This window comes from Phaethon aethereus, assembly GCF_964289735.1.
Source record: "Phaethon aethereus genome assembly, chromosome: 4".
Taxonomy (NCBI): Eukaryota; Metazoa; Chordata; class Aves; order Phaethontiformes; family Phaethontidae; genus Phaethon; species Phaethon aethereus.
In genome coordinates, this window is record NC_138578.1 from 68,375,570 (window position 1) to 68,402,315 (window position 26,746).

General features: G+C 43.8%; 1 protein-coding gene across 1 annotated transcript; it reads right to left on the reverse strand.

Annotated features, from left to right (window-relative positions):
• Positions 1-1,035: 1,035 nt before the first annotated feature.
• LOC309404446 (ADP-ribosyl cyclase/cyclic ADP-ribose hydrolase 1-like) lies at positions 1,036-25,622 on the reverse strand (the record flags this gene model as incomplete). The annotated part of the gene is made up of 8 exons (XM_081998917.1): positions 1,036-1,102; positions 3,040-3,126; positions 5,348-5,440; positions 6,163-6,239; positions 7,938-8,020; positions 8,812-8,947; positions 9,600-9,729; positions 25,384-25,622. The coding sequence occupies 8 exons, from the start codon at positions 25,620-25,622 to the stop codon at positions 1,036-1,038; spliced, it is 912 nt and encodes a 303-aa protein (XP_081855043.1).
• Between the last annotated feature and the right edge of the window lie 1,124 nt (positions 25,623-26,746).

Sequence of the window (26,746 nt, forward strand, 5' to 3'; positions counted from 1 at the left end):
CTTGACTACGCATACGAGACCGGCAAAAACAGAAATCGAAGGGAATCAATGAAGCCTGCTGTTTCACCGCACTGCGGCGTGTCCCAATGAATTACACGCCGCGAGGCACCACCTTGCACCTCAGAAACGGAGGTCCTCCCTGTGGCAACCTTTTGGTGTTCGTCTCTATTCCATTGGATGTCCAAGCTGTGGCCTGAGGGACCTTTTATGAAAGTTGGAAGGCTTAGACTTATTGCTATACTAAGAATAAAATGTAATCTGAACCGCAGCAGTGTTTCCAGTAGGATTTATAATGGGGTTGTCTGAGTCAGTCTTGCTATTTTCTCTCCCCAGCTACACACTTGACACGTTCTTACGGATGCTGGCAACCACCTGAGCGGTTTCTGGTCTTTTCTTGGCTCAGCTCGACTGTTTCCCCACCAGCCACTTACTGTGATGCCCTTTAAAAGGTAAGAACCGCTCTGCCTCTCCCATTGCGTGCTTGCTCAGAGGTGCCACGTCCCTGGGAGAAACACGACCTACAACACGTGCCGCCGGGCAGCATTCCTCTCCGGGGAATATTGCACTGGGGTGCAGGAGGAGTGTAGCATGCTCCTTTGGCCATTTTCCATCCAGCCTTTCAGTGAGGAGGGAGCCGAGCTCTGATGTGGTTCAGTGCTCGGTCACAGCAGGTTCTGCCTCCGCTGGGAAGTCTCTTTCTTCTCTGTGCACACCCCAGGGAATCCCCGCCCTGACCCTCTGGGCACAACACGGGGAGCTGTACGGGAAGGAGCAAAGCAGGGCACAGCATCCCCCCTCAGCCACAGAACGTGCCCGCGGCCCCTCCAAAATACCACGTTTGCGTGCGCGTGTGTACGGCAATCACACCTCAAGTATCATCTCCTGCTCCTCGGCTGTTAGTATCACAGGAAGGACTTCTGGCTGTGGCGTCTGTACGCACCACGCTGCTATTTATCACTCTAAGTTAGGTAGCCACATCTTTTCCAGCTTTGCACACACATAATGAAAGCCTTCGGTAGCGCGGAGCGCTCCGTTTCACGGAGTGCAGAGTCTGCAGTCTGTGTGGTCAGGGCTCTGCACACACTGAAGGAGCTGAACTGGCCTGTGATAAGACACAAAAACAAGCAAGTATTTGGTAATCGCTTTGCAAGGACAACAGAATAAAACTCCACGGTTACTAAATGCAACGTGAAAATCAAAGTGCGTGTTACATCTGTGCTTATCAAGTGGATGTGGATCCTTTTCTTAGGATAATTTTTTTTAGATCTTGCTGCAGAAAGATAACTTTGATGTTTATAGGGGTTAGGGACAAGAGCAAGTGAGTATGAAATGAAGTAGGTGTGAACCCACAGCATGTCAGCTACGCTGTGATGACAAAAATAACTATGAGAAAGAAGTACGATCTCTTGCACTGACTACAGAGCAGCTGCCATGCTGGAGTTCATCTTGCTTATGTGGTAACCCCTACTGCTACAGTGTACAACTGCGCTAACCATGTCAGATATTGCCAGATTTTTTGCCAGAAGTACATCCAGTGAATCAAAATTTTTAGTTACTTCTGGAAGACACTACTGACACAGAGCAACTGATCAGCATCAATTGCTACGTGGCACGAAAAGCCAGATGCTCAGCTGACACACAGCCCCACACAGCTCTGTCTGCAGTGACTTCGCAGGAGTGAAGCGAACTTACACAGTCCATCCTGAAGAGTTTTTTCTGCACATGTACATTGATTATTTTATTATTGCTCTGTATATAAAATACTAAAATGAATTGTCCCTGTTGCTCTACAGAGTTGTTTACGTGTTAGTTGAGCTCTGGCAAAAAGCCCTGCTTGTTATTCCACCTGAAGAAGCGAGTTGCGAGCCGCAGCAACGAGCACGTCAACAGCTCTTCGTGCCGTGTTGCAGATTTCTCCTTGTGCTGACCCATGGGGGATGTAAGCTACTACATATTTCCTCTTCCTCCCTGGCCACTTAGCTTATTTCATCATAGGCTGAAACAATTTCTACCCGCTTACAGGTCCTGGGAGTATAGGTTAAAGCTGCAGCCACCCAAAGAGAAAGCAAGTACACGAGCATCACGATTTGGCAGATTTATGCACCACTGTTAATTTTTTCACAGTGTGCGGAGTACCCATTAATCAGGTTTAGCAACACCTAGACAGGAATATATTGCTCTACCTTCAAGATTAAAATCTTAGCACCAGATAAGGTATTCGTCTCCTTTGCAGACCAACTTTTCCTTATTTAAAGCTAATGTCACAAACTCAGTAGTTTATAGAAATGTTTACTTTGGAAATGTTCTTATCAAAGTACGAGCCCTTCACTCTGATGATCTGTTCCTGACAGATAAGACATGAGTAATGTTGAACCCTTGCTGCTTTTTTAATGTCACAAATGAACACTTGCTCTGTGCGAAGGTCTCTGAACCCACACAGAGGGATAAAGGGTCTCAGGCTTTTGTTATCTCCTGCGCAGGCAGAGAGACATTTCAGGCAAGTCAGCACTTGGGCTGTTCTGTTTCCCAGACTCCTCTTTTTATCTCCTGACAATGGGGAATTAGAGTAATTAATAATACTTATCATGCCTCACGCCCCACTCTCTGACAAAGCAGCTGGACGGAAAGTAAGCTCAAACTATAGCGAAGGAAGCAAGGAGCATCCTTGCTGTACTGCGTTATCTGTGTGCAGCAGGGAGGAAAGCTGCCTATTTGGTTGTGATTATTGCAGGTAAAATCCCAGCCAGAGGAAACTGTTGAGGGAGGTTGGATTCCTCCTTCCGTGGAGGCAACTGAACATCCTCAGTGGCGGTGACCTCCTGGCGTGCAGGGCAGAGAGCAAGCCCCAGACCCAGCCAAGAGGAGGTCTGCGGCACAAGTGGAAGCCCCCGAGAAGCACACAGACACATCGAAGGGATGTGATGGCAGTAAAAGGGGAGTCTGCTCTAGTCTGCTGTAAACCAGGAAACCTATATTACAGGGAGGTACAATATTTGTTTTATGTTAGCAAGTTGATACCAATAAGAGCAGGTAAATTACCTGTAATTGTCTTCACAGGTGATCTTAAAGTTTCGCTCTTCTAGGATGCTTTTTAACCTCTTTATGGAATGACCCGAGCAGGATTCACTGGAAAGAAAACTCTTACATTACTTGTGTTCCTTGTACAAGTGTACAAGAAGCTCAACTAAATTCCACACTATGTCACTTTGCCTTAATTCGGGTAAGATTCTTTAAAAGCTTGTCTGCTAATGTGCTGTAAAGTCCATTGGGTTTATGGTGTTTTCGCTACCAATGGGCCTCCGCTGGTAGAAACTATGTGATGTTCAACTGTGTATCTTGCACAAGAACTTTATGCTGGAAAACATCTGTGGGAAATAACTCGGTTCCATTCACAGTTCAATGTGCTCTAGAACTGCTCAAGGGCCACGGGTGGCTTCCATCCACAGGAGCGCGATATAAAGCTTATTCAAATCTGTGGAAGGACAAAGTGATCAAGTCCTCTGTGTGGTGAGAAAGGACCAGTCATGCAAACCAGCAGCTAAGTCCCAGGTAGGACATAAGATAGCAAGAAACAGCTAGAAAACATGGGAGGAAGCAGGATATGAGCATCTCCTGTTTGACTCAGTCTGTGGCTGCTGCTACTCTGTGTTGACAGGGGCTGTTTCAACTCCTTTTCCATTGGTAGGAGCCCTTACTTGTATGTTGCTTTGCCATCCAGCTAACGGCTTCATGAAGCATGTAACAGTGTCATACCTTTGAGATCTTTATCTCTATGTTTAATTTGCTTGAGATAGCCCAAGGGGCCTGAAAGTTGTAGTGGGAGGATTGACAAATGTCAGAGACAGAGACAGAGCCACTGCAAAAGACCTGTGACCTCAGGATAAAAGTCATCTCCTGGTCTAGAGTATGGGGGACACATCAGCCCAAATCCAGTTCCTAACACATGGCATTAGTGGAAAGCAGAACCGACTCTTCTTTGTTCACAAGACTTACCAGGTGTTATCAGCGATTCAACATGGGATACAAATCAGAAGATGGAAGGATTACATATTGGAGCTACCTTTCCTCTTTCTCCTTGGAAGCAAGTAGAAAATAAAAAGGAAAATGCTGTGAACTTGGCACAGGGGAAGGATGTGTCAGGAAGGCTGGCAGCGCACCAGCTTGTTGAAGCTGTCGAGGAGGAACATGGTGGCTTTTCTGATGTTGGGAAACCATGGGACAAAGGACCAAGTGCCATGTTTGGGGCAACTAATGGACAGATTACCCAATGTCCTTTTCTTCAGCAAACCTCTGTGCAATGGGCCACAAGAATATGTCTGGCATGCTGACCACAGACCAGACGCATGCCTGTGAGCTGTGATAGTTTTGTCTCTTTGTGTGGCAAAGAGACACTTCTGGGTGTCAGAGCCAGGGGAGGGGTTGCATCACTGGGCTGGCACTGTGTCAGACAGTGAGGCTGTCTGAGCAAGGGTCCCTGCTGGGTCCACGCTCGTTCCTGACTTGCACTGCATCATCACGGCCTGCCTCCTGACCCACAGCATCAAAGCTGCTGCCTCGCGTCGGAGGGGCCTTAGGAGCAGGAGAAAACACGACAGTACATTAAAACCACTTGAACTACAGCACTCTGAGGGTAGGGGCCAAAGGCACTGAACCTCACGCTTAGTGCTTGAAATGTGATAGGTCTGCAAAGGAATCTGATCTGGATGAAAAAGGTCACTCAGAAAGGCTCAGATGTGATCTAAGGTCACTGCTCTGGTATCAGAAATTCCATGATAAGAATTTAAACTACAGATTTGTTATTAAAAATCACAGAATCATTTAGGTTGGAAGGGACCACTTGAGATCATCTAGTTCAAGAAATATCAGCTAGAGCAGGTTGCCAGCCAGGTTTTGGGTACGTCCACAGATGGAGACTCTATAACCTCTCCGGGAAACTTGTTCCTGCATTTGAAATTATTTTGTCAAAAATGGTGCTGGTCAGCATAATTGTATTATTCCTGTGGAAAAACTTATTTTTAAGCTGCTCACCCTTGCAAACATAGCCTGCTCTGCAACTTCAGTGCAGCACCCATAATAAGGGTCTGTAGAGCTCACTGGGGTTGGAAGGAATTTAAAGGTCAGGGAACTTCTTCAAAGCAAGGCAAATGTGTCTTAGCTATAACCATTGAGCAGTACCTATGAAAAATACTAAAGGAAACAACAGTCCAGATGTTATTCTTTCCAGTAAAGTAAGCAGCTGGGAGACTGAATGTAGGGCAAGTTTCGTGAGCAGGTTAAGTGTCGTCAGAACTGAGGTGTGCCGCCTGCCTTCTACACACGGCTCGTCTTTCCCTACCGCATCACTTACCTCTGAGGTCCACCGATGTCATGCATAAGCCAAATGTGTACTGCAGAGACTTTATCTGGATTTAGGTTAAAGATCTCAATGCTTCCAAAAATGCTGTTAGAATGGGACGTGAAAAAGCAAAACGTTCTTAGTTATCTAAACAAGATGCACAGTCTGTTCCCCAAATACTAGTGCTTATTAGTGCTGCTATTATTCTCAGTGAAGGAACATTACTTTGCCAACAGATTTTCACAGACTATTTAATTATCTTGTGGTAAAAGATTTTTCTCCCCATTCTTATTTCACTTTCATAAGAACTTTTGCCACTATCTGCAGACTGAAAAAAGCTGACGTTTTTCCATCTTTAGTGCCTTTTCTCCTGTTTGGTTTATTGGCTACTGGTTTAGTTTGGTGCAAGGGAGACTGAACATGGCTGTTCTCCTGACCACCATATTCTTCATCTTTTGATATTATACAAGACTGCACTTCCAACCAGGTAACCCAAGGAAGCACCGTCTGGAGGGAGGAAAGTCCAGTCAGCTCCATGAGCAATTAGAAATGTGTCTTTCATGTGTAGTGAATAAATAAACTGTAATAATAAAGTTACTTTGTGCAGTAGGAGCACGTTGGATACCCCACCCACATACCCTCAGAAGGATTTCAGCTACAGTCACAGTACAGAAGGAGTTAAGTGAATCATCTTTGCAGTAGCCAATGCTTTGGACCACTATACGAGTTTCCCAAAATCCATTCTGCAGTGGGACCCGCTGGCAAAGACATGTTCACCAGCATACAGGACCCACAGAAACATGTGTGGTAGGATGCTGAGGAAATACCTGCTGCTTCTGAAAGCTCCAGCTTCTACTGATCCGTTGAGCATCACTTGAACCACACCACATGCTGCTTCTGCAAACTGAACGAAACAAATGGACATTATACTCTGACGCCACATGCAGTGCCACGTCAGACTTGGGGCTAGGAGAAATCACTGTAACTTCTTTGATATCATCAGAACTGACTTACACAAGTAGAGGATCTGGCCAATATTTTAACAGAACACGTCAGTGAAAAAAATCCTCTAAAGGCTATGGCAAATCTATCATAAAGCTGCATTAGCCAGCTATAAATTGGCGGTGTGAGGTTGCGTGGGATTGGTATAGCAACTTTCCTGTCACTGCTCTTTTCAGTTTTTACAGGGGATGCAACTTTCCAGAGCACCAGCAGCTACAGCTCTCTGATGGGGCTGTTCCCCCACCAGTAACTTGGAATAACCCTCAGACTGCTTTAACTCAGGTGGTAAGGACGAGCCAGAACAGAAGTGCCACAAGTTTAAGGACATGCAAACCATCGTGTATGTGTTACCTTGTGACTCACGCACTGTGTTCTTTTGTGGCTTGGGATTTTTCTCCCCAGTGGTTTTAGTAAGACTCATCACTGAGGTTTTTTTTAACTGATTTTTAAATTACTGGACCATGTGATCACTGTTCTTTTATTCTTTAAAACTCGTGTCCAAATATTTAAAGACTACTAAGGTTACAACATAAAGTACCCACTCTAGAGATATAATCCACTGGCAAGACAAGGAAGTTTTAAAAAGCTTAACACAGGTGGCTGTACTTATATCTTGCAAGTCCTCTTACATGTAAACAATGTGGCTCAAACTCAGTTCTCCAGAGCTGTGAAGTTACAGGAAAGTTTCCTGATGTGTAACTTTCTAATGTAATAATGAGGTTTAGTAGATCTTAAATTTATTTGGAGTAGAAAGCCTGCAGTCGAGCAAGCCTGACTCTGTATGGCGGTTTATCCCTCCCAGGCTCTGGTACCAAGGGGATTAGTTACCCACCAAACATATTTTTTTTTACAGTGAGCAGACTTTTTCTTACATACGTTAAGAGCTGAAGCATAGAGGAATGCTTGTTTTCCACCTGGGACTAATAGTGGTATGAAGGGTGAAGTCTTGAGAGACATGTAAAATCAAACTGATAAAGGAAAACAGTTTTTTTTCTGGCAGGTTTTTTCTGTAAAGTGCTGATTCAACAAAGCCAGGCTAACTGCTCAATGCAGACTAGCAGGGTCTCATTCCTGTGATGGGACTTGGCACGTGTGTCTGGGTGGGTACATCGTAGGAACCGTGCCAGATAGATACCATTGCGGGAGGACGTGCTCTTCAGGTTTATGCTGGGAAGGTGCAAGGGGATTCTCAGCTCCTTGGAAAATTCCTGTGCCCAAATTGGGCACTGCTCTCAACATTGACATGCTAAAATGTATTTTTTATTTTATCAGTTTCAGTCCTGTGATTTAATTAAGGTGGTGATTATTATTATTATTGTAAACATCATTTGCAAAGCTCCAGCTGTCTGCCAGGTGTTGTTCTAGACGCTGGCACACAGTCTCTGCCCACAAATAAGAATGCCCAAACTACAGGGACATTAAATATTGTACTACTACAAATTTCCAAACCCATGATTTTTAGTCCCTATGCCTAAAGCTTGTGTGAACTTTTGCTAGTCTGTGTTTTAAGCCCAATCTGCAAACTCACATTTTTGGCAGTGTCAGGAACTTAGTGCCTTTCAACATTCTTGGATTCAGGGAGTTTTATTCTAGATCTTACCATCTTGGATGCCATCTTCCAGAATACAGAGCTAGGGTTGCTCTCACATTCACTTCGTTTTGGACAAGATTCATAGTTGATTCCTGAAAAGAAATACATTTATAGAATAGCTAAGGTTAGAGTGAATATTGTTGCAATGTTAATATGGCTTTAAGAGCTGATTAATGATGGCAAAAAGATTTGGCCCTACCAAAGCAAGAGGGCTACATGAGGAAAGGGCTCTAAGAGGAAAAGAAATCTGTGTGTGTTCGAAAGTCTTCCTGTTTGCTCACACACGCTCAGGGAGGCGGCTGCAGGCCCTGTATGCAAATAAATCTGAGAAAACTGAGAAGGGAAAACACGTAGTCCTCAAGGTTGGCTCTTGACAATGCTGTCCAATTGCATTGAAAAATTAAACTTTGCCCAACATTTTCAGTAGTTCCAGCCCATTTTAGAGGTTGCTAGCTTTAAGCACCAACCCAGGAGTCCTGTGGGCATCAATAACCCCAGGGTACTGACATAAAGCCCCCACCACTTTGACTGGCCTATGGCCAGGACCTTCTTGAATGGCATTCCTATTTTGCAGTTCGTCCCATAGAAGTCACAGGAAGGAACCAAGTAATCTTGATAAAGAGGGCGAGATATAACCATTAGTCCAAGAAGCAACATGATATTTTAATATTAGCAAAAAAGATGTGGGGTTTTTTTTAAATAACTTGAGAAACAAGTATTATTTTTATTCTTCCATAACATGGGACAGAAATATGGGTAAGGTTTTAAACTAAGTTAAAGAAAAGCATATGTGAAAATGAATGTGTTTAGGTCTAGATATACAAGAGGAAAGAATAAACTGGAATTCCAGTATTCTGATTTTGGAAAAAATAGGACTTATTACCTGGGGCAGAGGGGTCTCCACACCATGAAACCCTATCAGCCATATAACCCAACAAGGTGTCCTCCAAGGTAAGGAAATTTTGATTGGATTTTGTATAACGATGAGCGAGGTCATTTGTCTTGCTCCAAAACAGTGACTGTGAAATAAGGTAAAATACCTCATAAGTTATACTTATACTACAGCTGGTCAGGAAATTTTCCTGGAGAAAAGCAAAAATTTTCCATGATAATGAGGGAGTTTTAGTTTTTATTGAAATGCTCCAAGATCACATTAGTGGGCTGCAGTGGGTTCTCACATTTCCAGAATCTTTTTTGGTGGCTATTTTTTGTGGAAATGGACATGTTCAGCCTGTAAAGCATTTTGAAAGAAAGGTTTTGACGAGTTCTCATAGGATATATACCTAATTCGTTGTGTGCTTTTGAACTGCACATGGAAGAGCAGCTTGTTGGAAGCAGTGTCCCTCCAACAGCATGATAGCATGCTCCTTACAGAGAGCCGTATGCTCAGGGAACAGGGACATCTCCGGCACTTCACCAGGACCACCCCAGTACTGACATCTGAGACAAGCCTTACCCAGGGACAATTTTCCAGTGACAGAGAATGAACGCGGTTACTGGGGTCCGAAGATGATAACGCTACTGCGGTAAGCACAAGAGCAAAATATTATCCTCGTTGACCTACAGACACTCACAGCCGTTACGGACAAGGTCCATCACTCAGAGCACTGCACAGACACGTCGTCCCACAACAACCCTCCTTGCGCAGCCCACCGTGCATTGTGCTGTTACCTTGTTACAGGGTATAGGATGACTCGCTAACTCCATTAGGGGCTGATAATCTTCTGATGTAATATTACAGGGATTCTTGTAAATGAATGCATGTTTTAACGATTCCCATATTTTTAGGCAATCTTTATCTCTGCCGAAAGATTAAAACACAGTTAATTAGTATTTATGACTGTGAAAGAATCTCCTTCTGTTATGGTCAAACACTATGGATCGGATTTTAAAAGAGTTCTGACTATACTCAGGCACCAAAATACATTACCCATTAAAAAAGAAGAGTAACTTCAGCAAACTGAGTATGAACTGAGGAATGAGTAGCTCTAAAGCATATCTCTCTCTCTCCTGCATTTTAAATTACTGATTATTGCAATATCTGAATGCCCTCTATGTTTTTGTCCCTTAGAAAAAGCAGTGCTGATATCACATAAGCAGAAGATCAAATTTCTTGATTATTCATACCAACTCATGAGACGCAAATGTGGCAGAATATAAGCTGTACATTTTAAAAGTATGGCTGAAGGATTCTGCACCTCAAGTAGTGACCCAAAAATATGCTCGTGTGTCTCCCTGCAGAGCATTTGACCCTACAGAAAGAATATCTGTAATTTTATCTAAAACAAAATATTATTTTCATTTATGCACTGATTTGCAGCTATTGACTTTGCTGGAGCCACAGCTGATTTCTACATGTACAACTGAGATCCAAATCGTGTGCTTGGTCTCCAGTGGTTTTTTTTCAGTCTCCTGTTCCTGCAGGATCTGTCCCTTTCGTTCTCACGGTGGGAGTCAGAGGGGCCCCACTAAATGTACACGGGGGGAGCTGGCGCATGCCACGACACAACCCGATCACCTCAGCCTACACCTGTTTCTCAAGGTGCTGCTTTGTCAGCCTGGGAAATAAAGCCCACCTCTGCCGGCGGACGCAGGGCTCCTTTCGTACTACCAAGAGGAAACCTGCCGCACGGCGCTGGCAAGCAACAGTATCTCTATACCGAAGTGGTACCACGCTCCTGTCCTGAAGCTGCAGCATACAACAAGGTTTGGGATGGCTCAGGACATTTGCTTTCTTGTACTTGCAGTAATGGATGAAAACTTTGCGTTAAGAGAATTCATAATTATTGTCTGTCTAGCGTGTGTTTTCAAGGCTGTCCCCCAGCCTTCCGCGCTCCCGTAGTTTCAGGCCCACGTGGAAAGCCTGCCCCTCTCGTTACAGCAGTGACAGTAATGCAGTAATTTTCCATCCTTCTCTTCCCTATTTTCATGTAAATTTAAAAGGCTGACTGCATTATCCTGCTGTCTGCATGTCTGAATGGAGCTACTCTGTCTTTGACTCATCCACTCTTTCTTCACTCTTTGCAATCATCTCCCAGTGTGTTCCCACTAAAAACTGTTTGAAGGGTGGACTTTGTTTTGTGTGAAGAAACGAATGCCTTCAGAGCACTACAAAAATAACACTGACTGATCAGTACATGACAGACACACAGCTGCAGGCTGTGCCCAGTTGGTCCTCAGCTAATATGTAGGACATGGAATTCGGTTAGTTTTAAAAATAGTCCTGAAAGGATTAAGAAAAATGAAGATTGAAGATTTCCAAACAAAAAAAAAATTGGAAGATTCAAAAAATTAAGATTTCCAAACATTTTCAAGTTAATCTTCCCTACAGTTGTGTGATCGCATTCCTACTACTGAACTTGACCAAGATTTCTACTGAGTGCTAGTTTGAGCATCAGAGGGGCGAACTGGAACACAGAGAAGTTGATCTGTTTGTGTTACATGGGCCACATCTAAACTCCGGGACCCAGAACCACTTGTCAGCTCCTGGCCATTTCCTCTCTGGACATGAATTGTCTTCTTTCCCTTCCCAAGCCTTAGAGAAAATAAACATCACACAAAGAGGAGGTCAGACTCTTGTCTATCTATGTCCAAAAGAAAGCGAGAGCACCTGGCAGCACTACGCACCAGAGGGAATGCCTCCATCAGACACACTACAGAGGCTTGGGCCAGTATCATACCCAGAAGGACCAGGCAATCCACAGCAAGATGTCCTTGGCCTTCTTTCTTGTCTGCCTTTATTTATGTAGTAAAAAATCTAACTTAGCATTATATATGGTATCGGTTATTGGGAGGTCATACCACCAAGGTGGTTGCTAGAGCAGGTTTCCATGCCCCAGCTTCTTCCAGTCCTCGTCTGTGCAGGGTCTGTGGTGGATATGTCCTCATCTCTCATTCTGCATTACACTGCAGAGCTCTATCTGGATGCAGATATCCCATAGCCTGACCTTGTCGATTTAAAACTGGCTTGGGTACCACCACCGTGCAGTGCTGTCTGAAATGCAGACAGAGCCTGGGGGCCGGGACAAGGCAGGTCAGCCTGAAGGGTCTCCCGCTGTATGGCCGACCGGGGCGGTTCTGGCCACATGCCGAATTTCATTTCTTACCGTGCCGGTCTGTTACAGGGGCAGCCGCAGCTGCGTTAGGAAGAACACCTCTTGTTTATATGAACCAAATTTACCTCCAGGTAAGTAAAGGCTAAGAACGTTGATAATTTTTTGCTGGGCTATTGTCTTTTATCCAGGAGTCTAAATGTGCTTTCAGTTACAGTCACTGTAGAAATAAGAAGCCAAACTGCAGATGCTCTAGGGAGCACAGTCATTGCTTTGCTTTTACTGGCATCTCAGGGGGTATTCTACTTAGCAGAATTTAACTTGGGTTTATTAACTTTTCTCCTGGAGGAGTTTGTCTCTGGCTGCAAACTGTGTAAATAACCCACACAGACCACCCTCCCAGCTTCGGTACTTCATTTAGGGAATGGGAAGCTGTAAATGCCTCTCCCTGGTACATAGGATTACATCATGACCGCATTGATTCAGCCAAAAGAGAGGGCACCTGCTGATTAAGGGGTGACATTACAGAATAGACAGCTGCCCCCTTTGCTTTGCACAGTCAATGGTATCGTAAAGAGAATTTGTAGGGCTTGTCTGCAAGCACCGATACATCTCAAAGACATTTATATGGCTCACAGTTTCTAATCTGTCAAATGATTTGCCCTCTTGGCAGGACTCTTTTTTTTTTCTTTTTTTTTTTTTTTTTTTTTAAGCAGCTCTTGAAATCTGTTATGTATAACAGTGTTGACAGCCCCAGGTGACAGCTGGTTACCTGGTCATTTATCCTTTCATATTGCAAAGTTTTTAAGTTTGGCCTCAGAAGACAAAATATTTGTCAAGGAATCATAAGAAAACCGGGGGGGGGGTTTATTCCGAAAGCAGAGACATAAGTCATAGACACAGTTCAAAGCATTTCTGCTGCTGAACTCAACTCATGGCCATGAGAAGCATGAAGCAACAACCATCCAGGTGATTCACAATCCTGCTGAGAGCTTGCTGAGTCACGAGTTCAAAGCATCAGTTTTCCAGCATTTCAAGAGACCAAGCTCAGCCCTTGCTGATGTGCATGGATGTCACCTCTAACAGAGAGAACAGTCCTGGCAGTGCTAAGCAAAACTATGTTTAATGTCATAGAAGTGGCAGGGCTTAGCCTTCAAATGGGGGAGGCTCTTCTACAGCTGGTAATCAGTGTGGTCTTCCAGTTGTACCACACAGAAGGATGATGAGGCATGACAATGGGCTGCTATAGAAAACAGGCAATTTCAGCATTGTTTTAGAAATCAAAATACAGATCTTCAATGTAAAAAAAGACATACAAAAGAGAAACAATATTTCATTTTCACTATCCTCACCTATCAACATATACATTTTTACAACTGAATAAGAATAATCTATTGATTTGCCATTAGAAAGCTATTTCTCTGATATGAAGTACAGGTTTTGCCTCACATCTCAAAGAGATTACCAGTCACACAGAATAGTGATTTTGGTGGATATATGAAAAAATAAGCAATGAGAAAACTTTAGAACTTGATAATCCCAGCTCCAGGAAGATCACAGAATCATTAAGGTTGGAAAAGACCTTTAAGATCATCCAGTCCAGCCACCAACCCAACACCACCATGCCCACTAAACCATGTCCTGAAATGCCACATCTACATGTTTTTTGAACACTTCCAGTGATGGTGACTCCACCACCTCTCTGGGCAGCCTGTTCCAATGTTTGACCACTCTCTCAGCAAAGAAATTGTTCCTAATACCCAGTTGAAACCTTCCCTGGTGCAACTTGAGGCCATTTCCTCTCGTCCTATCGTAGTTACTTGGGAGAAGAGACCAATACCCACCTCAGCACAGCCCCCTTTCAGGTAGTTGTAAGGTGTCCCCTCAGCCTCCTCTTCTCCAGAAAATAAAGTTTCAAAAGTCCTTCTATCCATCACAGCAAGAAAATATTTGTCTCGCATGCACCATTTAACTCACACTGAGCAGAGGCAAGGGCAGAGACCCGTTATAGCTCTGGGCCTCCTGAAGGCAGAATGAGAAGTTTGCTGGCACTTGGTATGCTAAAAATTACAGCAAGAACACTTTCAGGTTGAAACAAGCACATCTGCCTTGCCAAAAAACACCTGGGAAAAAAAATGTCCTTTTAAGGCTGCTCCCAGCTTCTTATTGGGAAGTTCTCAGTCACAGAATGGGCTCATTTTGTTTTCTTTGTTGGTTTATAGAAGAAAGGAAAGGTGCGAAAGAGATCACCAGTCTACCAGCTAACTGAATTTATCTAATTCAGATACAGGAGTCCACAGTAAATACACTTGTGTACCTCACTGCTGTGGTGTACTCTCCTTCTCTGGTTTTTGTTTGTATGTTTTGGGTTGCATATTAATTCTGCATCATATCTGCAAATATCACATCTTTATGCATAATGGATTTCTTCCTTTGAGGCTAACTTGTTTATGCAGAAATATCTAAGGCCTTTTATTCTACTACAGAATCTGAAATATTTAACCCAAATTCAGGGACATGTAAAACAAATACACTCTAATTTTATGTTTAATTTTTTCAAACTTTTAAATTATGATTAGAGTTTGGGAAATGCTGGTAAATGTGAAATAATAACTAACAGGCTGAGAAGGAATACTGTGAAACCTGCTGTAAACTCAAGAACTGAACCTGCGACCTTTTCTCTGGAAAGCAAGGATTGCAGCACTTGCCTTATGACCTTTTGGAGATCAAGAATATATCCTGCACTCAGTATAAGGATATCCCAGTAAGGGCTGGGATACAAATAACCATTAAAACTACATTTCCTTATTAAATACGAACGTTATACATAATGCAAAGCATATCCTGCACTTCTCCTTACATTTGGTAGAAGTTGCATTCTCCAATGAATTTGAGTATTTCTACCCATTTACGCTTTTTTTAATGAATATCACAGTAATCTATTAAATGGAAACTGGGGCTGAGAATATTTCCATTAGCAGCTATCCTAGCAGCCAAACTTTAATGTGCATATTAGAAAAATAGACAGCTTCTGCATCATTATTTCTTGCATATCAGTACACTGGTCTGGCTGACCTTGAGGGAGTATCCTTTCACTTAAGGGGATGGGACGGCACTGAGCTACCTGGGAAATCACTATTAATATAGGTAATTTTCTTCTTTACTTTGTAATGGATTTTTTTTTTTCTTTAACTGGACACGACAGAGCAAATTCATCCCCAACTGAAATTGATTTAATTGGTGTAATATCAAGGATAAGTTTCATCCCTGCTGATTTCAGTTACACCATGAACCATGTCTTGTTTTCACTTCAGCACTGGACTGACATTGGATTCTAAAAACATCTTAAGAAGGGCAGCAGTTCTTGGGCTGTGTTGCCTCTAGTATTTTACTCAAAAATTTGAGAGAAGTGCTTCAAATATGGGACCCACTTTAAATTTACAAGCGAAAATTGCTTCCAGGCTTTGTTCTGGAGAACCCAGTCAATTTTGCCCATATTGTTGGAATCACTCTACCAGGCAGAGACACTTCCTCGGTGAGACGTGGTCTCCCCTGCAGTCAACAGCGGCTTTTCTAAGGTCCCGAGTTTTCTTTCTAAAACACGACAATGTCTTCAGGCCAAACAGAGATTTTAATTGTGGCCTCTGTGGTGGGGTTCTGAAGTTAGAGCTGGAAACAGTCCCCAGAGCCCTTTATATAACTTGTCTTTGCAGGGATCAAACCTCGCCAGCAGTTGCAATTTGTAAAAATAATCCCTTCTCATTTGCAACCACTGTTAGCTGAAATAGTACTGCAGATATGCACCTAAGCGCTCAGAAATCTGGCTCTTTAAAAAGTCAGTGAGAAGTTTGTGGTTATAACAAAGCTCCTTAAAGGCACGAGACCAATTCACACTCTGCTGGGGGTCTGAGGATTCATCTTCACCTGTAAAAGACCAGACTCCTTCTCAGAAGGAAAATGCGTATCAAAGGATCTAAATGGTGTAGCAATGCTTCTGCGTCTAACAGACGCATCTTTGCCTGTGTGTCAGTTTATCTGCCTCTTTTAGGTAACCTCTGATGGCTGCAAACAGCCGTGCAATTTATGCATCCGTTGTCGATCCGTTTTTTCATGAGAGCTTATGAGTAGCCATGCCTTTATATTGTAAAAAAATTATGCAATGAACAACAACCTGTACGCCCGTGATGAGGGGAAGCCCTCTGTAACCCAGAATCCTTTTGCTACCTTTTCACCCTAAATATTTCTTTTTTTCCTTCTGCTGCCTCTTCCAGCCTTGCCAGGTCTCACTGCTGCTTTGGAGCAGCTTTCTTGGAGCCGCTGCAAAGCCCGGCCCAGGCGGCTGTAGTTGGACTGGTCTGCAGCCAACTTGAGCAGCGGGAGTGGGGAGATGAACACAAGGAGAACACTGCCATCACGCGGGAGAAGGGACTTCTGAGGAGCAGCAGCAGAGGTCAACCCCAAAGGCGTGCGGTTCGTCATGCTGGGTGACGGCCTGACCCATCTCCAGACCACTGACTCAGAAAATGGGTACGTACGTACAACGGATCCGCTTCGTTCCTATTACTCTAGCACCTAAAATCTCCCATCAGGTATCTTTGTGCTAAAAATCAGACAAATGTGAATTAAGAGAGGTCAGCCAACATGCTGTCATCGCTGAGGATTTGAGGAGAGTACTATTTGCTGCTTCTAGCATTAAGATAATTGAGAGGGGGAAAATTACCAAAGGAAAGCATGAAGGAAAAAAAATCATGGAAGAGCTGTCAATCTCAACGTCTTCAGTGAGCACTAGCCTCTCACTACCCACTTAGTTTAATTATTACAAAGTGTCTGCCACTGTAACATTTATGGCAGATGACTTTTTTTCAATATGAGAATGACATATTCGGGTTTTTTTGGCAGCTTGATCTTGTCAGTATTGCTCTCTGTTAATTAAACGGTTCAAAAGCCAGTAATGAAAGCATTGCAGGAACTGACTGGGGATAGAAACGAAGATCCAAAACTCTGCCCCAGAGAAAGATGACCTCCGGAAAAGTTGCCTGTAGACAGAGCAATCAAATTCCCCACAGCAGATGTGAGGAGTCTGGGAGGTCTGGAAAAAAGAATGCAAGGTGAGATTTCGTATGTTTGTGCACGAGGAACGACCTGGAACAATGATAGCTCCTCGTTCATGCCAGTCCTTCACCTTTGGCAGGAATGAGAGGGTTGTAAGGGCAGCTGTACTTGTGGCTTTGGTTTATAGCTCCTGGAGTATTTTATGTGAGCCGGGAACCGGTGCTGCAGGACAACACTAAACCTTACCACCCTTCCGAGCAGGGTTGAGCCAAGAGGTGGCAGCTATAAACCAGTGAAGAGTTCATCTACATAAGCAGATTTTTTTTGCTGGCTGGATTTCAGCTTTCCTGGGTGAAAAAACAAGCTGTGTAAGCAGATGGTGTTTTCAACAATGCTCTGTAAGTGGGACGCAGCTTCTAGAAGTGCAGCAGTCTCACCTGGGCTGCATTTCGACAGAGGGTCATAGTTGCTCCAGAATTTAAGCTTCCAAGTGAGGGCCATGTCTTCAACAGATATAGAGTGAGTAAATTTAAGCTGGCATTTTGCCTCTTAATTAGAAAGTCTATTTTTAGTTCTGTTTTATTTTTAATATTAAACGTGGAAAAACACTTCTATAAGAATTATCTAAATAAAAGTATGTTATAGCCAGGAAACACTCAATGGCTTAATGCAGATGCAGATTTTTTCCTGTAACATGAATTTGCAGTACCAAAACTGCTGGGATGTGGCATAAATGCAATAAATCAGGAGAAGTCCCTGCTTCAAGAGGGGCAGGTGTCAGCAGGACAAGGACAAGGGAACAGACCGGAGATCCAGTACAACGGTGAGTGAGCTCCTTGCTAATACCTTCGTTTGGTGTCACCTTCTGGGAAGACAGACGGCATCTGTTTTCACTCTTGGACACTTGAGAGAGATTTTCATTTGACCCTAGAGGGAAAAAAGGATCTATTCCTCCTATCCCTATGGATAAGCAAAGTGATACTTCCCCATGGTGGTCTGGGGTGTTAAACAGTTCTCAGGTTTTCACCACACCTTAGAAACGACAGCTGAGCGATACCATCAGCCAGCCACCTCTGAGCACGGCCGTTCCACTGACATCCCTACAGATGTTACAGAAAAACTGCAACAGGGAGAGGTGGGAGGGAACAGGATTCCCCCTTTCAGCAACAACAGGCTCTTAGATTGGCTCATCCAAACATTTAATAATTTCAGTCCTGGGGTGGTAATTTAGGCAGCCACCAGCCGTTGCTCTGTATAACCAATTCTATAAAATCAATAAACAAGAGAGAAGGCAAAGAACAGGCAGCTAACTGGCTGTGCATGACTAAATAGCTGCATGAAGTTGCAGTAGAAAACTAAGTTGAACGGTAATTCATTGACAAATACTTCTGATTAATGTGTAGAAGGCCGGTACAGACAGAATGATACCTGGTATCTGGGATTAAAACCAAGGGAGACTTTCACTGCAAGGAGATTTTAATATATGATGGTGGGGTAATCATGATGCAGTCAAGTTAACCCAAATGTGAAAAATTATTTGAAATCCTACAGAATCTTGCAGGAAGAACCATTAAATATCTAACCACAGTTAAATAAATGTAAGGAGTTTGAGTATGTGAGAAATATACAGTCATTTAACAACAATTTTAATATAATTATAACTCAGTACAGACAACAGACAGGTGAGCTGATATATGCCTGCCAAAGCAAGAGATAAATTCAGATCTCAAAAGCATTTCTGTACCTCAGAAGTACATCGATGTTGGTCATGGATAAAAGACAATGCATCTTTTGACATCTCCTCCTCCTACTTGCAGGATACTCTCAGGCTTTGGGTTGTTGTTGTCTGTGGAGTAACAGCCTGGGAGGGTAATTTTTTTGTGCAGAACAGAGTTTGAGCTTTGCGCAGAATTGGATGGCCTTTCACAGTCCAGCATTGATGTTTATACTCCAGGAGAGCAGAAATAAATATGTTGGTGATTAATTATCTCAAGAAAAAATAAATGACAGCTGCCCACTGCCATATGAACTTATCTCTTGCTAAAGAGAAAATCATTTCTTTCTAATGAACTACCTCTAGAAAGAAATTACAATAAAACCCAAATGGAGCTCTCTCTTATAGCCCAGAATAGTTCCTGAAACTTGCTTTAAACAGCGTGATGACTCACTTGAAGGACCAACTACAGAACCAGTAGCACTACCTCTACATCCTAAAGTGCTAACAACTATATGTTTGTGCCTACTAAATGTTATATTCCAGTTCCCTGTTAAAGCTCAGTACAGCTTATTTCAGTGGAAGTGTACCTCTGAGTAAGGCTCAAACAGTTGTTAATATTTATAATGATTATATCTTAGTTACCAAGAAAATACAAGAACAGTCAAAGAAGTCACTCATATACAAGGTAGGGAAAAACAATTGTAAAAGAAGATTTTCTTATAAATATTGAAGGGCAGAAGAAATGAAAACCAGAACTATGCATGTTTCCTATATCAAAGGCTAACACAGAAAAGATATTAAAGTCAATGCAGTGGCACATGAAATAGAGAGGGAAATACTAAGAGCGTACACTGAAGCATTGTAACAAATGTTCTGACGTGGGCATTTTAATAAGCAGCGTGTTATTATGATGATAAAGTGTGCATCTTAATACCAAGAGACAAACCGAAAGTAGGAACAGATATCAACATCATTGCCACTACAGATAAGCCAAAAGGTTTCTGCATCACTGTTTGTCCTAGTTACCCAGTTAGCTAGTTACCCAACGGACCTCTTGCAAGTCTAAAAGCATTTTCTAAGAAATGGAAGAATAGGAAGACACCTCTCGAGATTGTCTAGTCCAACCCCTGGCTCAGAACAGGTTGCTCAGGGCCATGTCCGTTTGGGTTTTTAATATCTCCAAGGATGGAGCAACCACAGCCTCTCCAGGCAACATGTTCCACTCTTCGATCACCCTTACAGTAAAAAAAAAAAGGTGTTTTATTCTTATGTTTAAATGGCATTTCCTGTATTTTAATCAGTACCCATTGCCTCTTGTCCTGCAACTGGATACCACTGAGAAAAGCCTGGCTCCCTCTTCTTTACTCCTCCATCAGGTGTTCATACACACTGGTAATATCTTCCCTGAGCCTTCTCTTCTCCAGGCTGAACAGTCCCAGCTCCCTCAGCCTCTCCTTGTATGTCAGACACATCAATCACCTTTGTGGCCCTTCACTAGATGTGCCCCAAGTATATCCATGACTCCTTTGTACTGGGGAGCCCAGAAGTGGACCCAGCACTCCAGATGCGTCTCACCAGTGCTGAGTAGAGGGGAAGGATCACCTCCCTCCAGCTGCTGCCAACACTCCTCCTTGTGCAGCCCAAGATACCACTGGCCTTTACCACAAGGACACACTTGTTCATGTTCAGTTTGTCCCCCAGGACCCCATGACTTTTTCTGCAGACAGATAGTGCAAATAAAGCCATTTGTTTGCTCTGGAAACACAAGACACGGTGTAAGAAATCAATTTCTTTTTAGAAAGTGTATTTTTAAAAAATAGAAGTTAAATCCTTTGCAGTTTGATGTATATTCAGAAGCTTTAGAATTCTGCAGTGCACTCTACTAGGGCTGCTAATGCGTTATGATTTGGGTATAACACCACACTCTTCAGAAGACTGTGATTCACCAAAAGTTTCTCATATGTAAGGCATTTTTTTCCTCATGAAAACACAAATCTCAGATCAGTTTGAGTATAATGTCATGGTAATATAAAATAAGGCTATGGGTTTTGTGAGGCTGAATCAAGTCATGGCTGTTGTTTAGTGCTATGCTTGATGTGAAAGTGTTAACAATCAGTGAACAAATAGAAGGAAATTAAATTAAAAATTCCTAGCAAAGCATGAAGGCAAAATGCAAAATTAAGCCTACAAACAACAAATCCCAGATTTCTTTCTGGAAGAAATTATGCTGCAAGCACAACAGTAGCTCACACAAAATCATGTTTCATATGTTCTTTTTGACAACAAGTATGTCCATCTCCACAGGGTCCAAAGGAATGGAAAGACAAGATGCATTCATGATCATGAAGTCAGGAGACAAAGCCCTCCCGAACATGCACCAACTTTTACTAAATTTAATGGAACTATAGACTGTTAAAATTTGTTATAACAGGAATTTGCCACTAACTATAGAAACAACATTGGTTGGCCCAATTGTATTTAAGGGGGAAATCTATGTTGCAGGTCCACACAACACTGCATGAAAAATTTCTTGAAGTTCTAGGCTTTGCATCTTCCTCACCGGGTTTTTGCATTGCTCAGTCAGACACAGTAGGATTGCCGGGCCTGAGAGTCACATGCGTTACTGAAGGGGCTCCCTGTCTACGTCCTGGGCGCTCTCTCACTGGCAAAGGTTAGACAAAAAATAAGCTGGTTTGACTTCAGCCATTTTTGTATAGCAGGTCCTTGCAAACTTGGCTTAGCTTGGGTGAATCAGAGACCAAGAAGTGACTGCAGATCTGAGGGGGGAGTAGTCATTATCTGGGAATGAAAAATCTCTTGAGCTGCAAACGTAAGATGAGTTTATTTCTAGATTGAAAAAAACAAACCAACATTATTTGTGTTTTAGGGATCAGCGACTATGACCTTGTAGATAATGTGTCTTCTGCCCTCCTTTCCCAGGTCACAAAGTGCTGATCACATCTGACCTCGGCTTGACAATTCAAGCATGGTGATAAGGAAAACTAAACCACTCAACTTTCTATCAGCAAGTTTTATGCTACATCTGTTACTACCTGTTCTCTCCGAGCAGGCATCAAGGTGCAAAACCATCTTAAACAACACCTTCCGAGCAATGGGTAAGTTACTGCGTCGCCACAACTGGTCTTGACCAGTGTTGTGTTTCGGAATGAGAAAAGTGCTTTTCTGGAGTATGAGAACTGCCACAAGAGGGAGTCGCGTTATTGGGGAAGAGGAGATGAAGTAATTTGAGGTCAAATTTCTCCTTCAGACCGAACTGCCTTTATTCAGACAAAACTACAATACATACCAATAGCTGTGGTTGACGAGTATAGAATTTTTGCAAGATTAGTGAAAGCAGAACTTGCAGCTTTTGTTAATGTTGGGGGGGGGGGGAAAGGACTATTGAGCTGTGACAAATTATTGCTTTAGCTCTGTCTTCTGGCAGCAGCCAGTATTTTCCAGGGAAGCCAAAATGAAATACTACTCTTTAATGTGTGTACCTAGCAATGTGTACAGGGAATGAAACCCCTAAAGCCTGCTGCTATACCATCTGCATTTTTTCCTAAAAAATGGGGCTAATTAATAGTGAAAATCCATTATTTGAAGCATTTGGTATTCCGTGCTTGTTTCTCCTTGACTTTGGCATGATGACAGTTCTACGCAGGAAGACTAACTGAGGAAACTCTATGTGTACAAATCATAACAGTCATCCAGCCAGCAGCAGAAATAAAACCAAGGCTTGTATTTCATGCAGGCAGTTAAACAAAATTATTACCAGCAGGCACTGTATGCAATACCTGAGAACCGTTTAGCGAGCAAGTTCAATGCAGCGCCTGAACGTTGATGATTTTAGAGAATAAGCGAATCGAGAGGATAAAATCTGTTTGCATATGAGGTGCTTAGAGAACCTGACTGCAGACAGCAGCAGTCTTTCCAGTGGCCTCACTGGGCTTGGGCTCAGCCCACAGCTTGTTTCAGAAAAGACAAGAACGTGACCAGAGCGTGCTGACTTGTGTATGGTCTCCGGGGCTCCGGTAAGACGTGGGAGAGTGCAAGGAAGCATCCCCTAGGATTAAAGCAGCCGTGAGGGTGACGGAGTACATTAGCATGTCCACAGCCTTGTCGCATGATTTACAGCACGCAGTTGCAAAAGCAGAGCTAAATGGGGCCTGTAGACTTGTGGCCTCTGTTAAATCCGCCTGTAATACCTAGAAACATTACAAAGTCCATATTCATAGGTCAACAATCCCCCTTTTTTTCCCAAACCTGCCAGCTATTCCAGTTTGAAATACGGCATTCCAAAATGTAGTAAATAGTTACACTGACTACTACAGCGAATAGACTGCTATTTAAAAAAAAAAAAGAAAATATTGTCAAAGATGGAACTTGGTGGCTCTGGTATAAAAAGGTAAAAATATGAGGAAATGTCCACAAGTTTACAAAAAGCAGAGCTTTTTAAACAAACGCACATATTGGTGTAAGATTAAAAGGGCAAGAACAGACCATGGACAAACTTATGAGGAAATTAAAAGTTTTAACCAAGGCAAGTGATAGTGGGAATAGTGGCAATGAAAGTCCTAACTGAGCATAGGACACAGCTTGCTCAGCTCATAAGCCTGCCCGCGTTTCTGCAGTTCCCTGTTCCTACATCTTTTCTTTGATTAAGTACACAAAAGACCTCGTGCAATGCAAGATCCAAGGCCTACGTTAATGATGAAAGAGTGCAGGATGAAAGATACGGAGCTCTCTGATGTGTCCTAAAGGCAGCTGCTTTATTATCAGAAAGTGCCAGTGACAGAAGCCATTGGTTACGTGACAAACTGCACTGAGCTCAGCAGGATCAGAAACGAGGAATCTCAGGTTGGATTCCCTACGTTTAATTCTCTGGTCAGGAACCTCCTGAACATTTAATGTGTACGTAAAAGAGCCTATTTTTCCTTTTTCAGTGCTCTCTGTCTCGCATAAATTTCTCTCTCAAATAAAGTAAAACAAAAAAGGGTCCTACTATACAGAAGTCATTTCATCTCAAAGAAACAGAGCTCACAGCCATGAAGCTATTAAACACTATTGGATTATGAATAGCACAAAATGTTATGCCTTGTAAAAACAACCTTTTTAGGCAACTTACAGTCATGGGTTTGTGATTTTTTGAAAAGTGTCCTTGAAAGAATTGCTTAAACAAATTATTCCCAGTGAATGAAAACACATGTGACACTGGCTGAAAACATACTCACACAAAAGTGGTTTTTACACCTTCAGCACCCCAATTTGAATGAAGCAAGCATAAGTAATAAAGGGTATTAGGCTTCAAAACAATTTCAATTAAATATTGAATGTATACTTCTTTAATAAGTGAGTGTGTGCTTTTAGAAACATGTACAAGGTTTTGCAAAAGCTTCAGGAGCTTTTTAATATTATTTGTAAAAGAATCCCCCTTCCCTTCACTAAACCCACTTAGGTGCTTGATGTCAAGCATGAACTTAAGCCTCTGCACGCTCAGGCCATGATTCTCCACGTGCCCACTTCCCTTCAAATGCTGCAAATCAGCTTTTTCATACAGCACTGGCCAACCGAGGCCAAGGGATGGCCAAATGGAAGCGAACTATGTACAACTTTGTTCTCATCAGCTCAGTGTCACGAAAATGACAGGTGGCAATTGCCTTTTTCAAGACAAAGACAGGATGGTTCTGTCACCTGGCCAAGGTGCAGGGCAGCCCCACGGCGCTCAGCCCGAGGTGGTGGAAATGCCTGGCGGAGGCTTACTGCGGACACAAAATAGGGTGGCTGGTGCCACAGAAGTGACGGGTGGGTCCCTGCGGAGAGATCCTGGCTGCTCTGGATCCTCTCCTGAGGGTCCCCAATACCTGCGGGGGGGCCGGAGCACACATTATTTCATAACTCTGCCTTTCCCTGCGGTGAAGGGGATCAGAAAATCAGTTCTCAGCCCTAATACTCTATTGCAGACCTGGGCCCAGGGAATCCTCTACTGCAGTGGCAGAGCGGTGGGCTGCTCGGGCTGTCACACTGCCTGCTGCGGTGGGCTGGGCAGGGACCACCGCTGGGTGAAGGTTTTGCCCAGGGCTGCCGTGCTGGCACTGCCAACCCTCCGTGTGGGCTGTCTGCGCAAGGTCTTACTCCCATGTGAAGAACATCTGTTTTGGGTAACGCCAAGATATTTCTAACATCTTTGTCCGTCCTATAAATCTGTGCTGAACAGCTTCCTTTTCCCTCCTCCTGTGTAGTTTTGCTTATGTTACTGCAGTGTCGTTACAGGATTTTTGGCAGATCAGCCTTAAAGCAAATTGCTTCACCTCCACGTACTCAAACCTGTTGGAATCCAGCTTTTATTTTAGCTGGCTTTAAGGAGTTGCAAAATCCCTTTATGATTACGTTTTGACCTAGGACTGGGGTTACTTGCATTGGCTCTGCGGGTAGTTTCCTGAAGAAGCCGCCACTCGGACACCGCCAGCTGCTGCCCGAGTTTGTATGTTGTGCTACAAAACAGGGGTCTGTCTCACCCCCCTGATTTCTCTCTCCCACTGCAATGCCAGCAGACATGGCCGGGTGGAGGTGAGAAACAGCTCTTTTCTGTTCACGTTACACACCGGATGCACGACCGGGACCGCTTACTCACCGCAGCTCAGGGTACCGCGCCGTGACATAGTTGTAGCATCTTCCCAGGATGACTTCTTGCAGGTTCTTAGTGGTCCCTCTGTCCTTCCACTTCAGCATTTTCGGACTGACCTCCTGCTTTCCCGGAGTCAGGACAGAGGCCAGCACGACGGCGAGGACGAGGGCGGTCAGCAGGACCACCATGCCCACCAGAAGGACGGTGCGCTGCCGCGCCCGGGCAGAGCCCTGCCGGAAAGGCATCCTCGCCTGGCCTGGGTGAAAAGCAGCAGCAGCTGCTCTCCCAGGCAGAGGCAGGGCAGCCTCCCAGCCTGTCGCGCCGCGCCGCCCCGGCGGCTGGCCGGGGGGCCGGGCTGCCCCCCCCCGCCGCGGGTGACTGTCGGCCTGGAGCCGGCCTGCGCGGGTAGACCGGGCAGCCGCGTGGGAGCGGGCGGCCCCTCCCGCCGCCCCGTTCCCCGCCGGCTCGGGCCGGGTCGGTCTGTTTTAAAGCCGAACAAGGACGCTTCGGGGCGCGGCACGGGAAGACGACAGCCCGGGTACCGTTTGCCTTCGGTCTCTCGCTTTGCCGTGACCTCCCCGAATCAAACGCGGCAAAGTTACCCGCGGTAACTCACTCGTAAAACCCCCGAAGTCTTTGTGCGAATAACGATGCCGTTGCAGTGACATGCCCCAGCTAATGTGGGGGTAAAAGCTGAATTAAAATGACTCCGGTCTGTTTTCTCTAAATTAATTAGTTTTTAAATGACAGGCGTTGAACCCGACTTTACCAAAGGTGGTTACGGTCTTTGCAGTAGTCATCAAGACGTTGTTCAAGTCATCAACACACAATGGGGTATTTTATTATCTCCCTTGCAGATAGGCTCTGATTAGTAGTCACAGGAATTTCTAAGACTAGTGTGTAAATTGTGGGTGTTTAAGGCTGTGTGAAATCATTTAACGAAGCATTAAGTGTTCTCTGCAAGACGGAAGTTAGTGCCTTATTTTCCGCTCCAAACAGGGCGATCCTTAGTCAAAAGCCAACATAAAATAAGACAGACATCTCAAAATCGAACCAAAAGAAACTACGCAATGTCAGGATAATGTTAACTATAAATTATTAATAAGTTTTTAACAATTGCTTACCAAGCATCTGTCTTTAACAGGGCGTTTGCAAACACACCCCAGTTAGGACTATGCAGTTCTGAAAGACCTGAGAAATGCTGTGCCTGCTCTGACCAAAGCCTTCTCTGGTAAGCAATATGTTAAGCATATAATCTGAATTTTTCTGATCCTGCTTTCTGAGAAATGCTGCAAGCTTTGGGAGGGTTTTACCCTGAATGTAAGCTTCAGTTTGGGAGTGGCACATCAGGATGTCAGCCCTGAAGTGG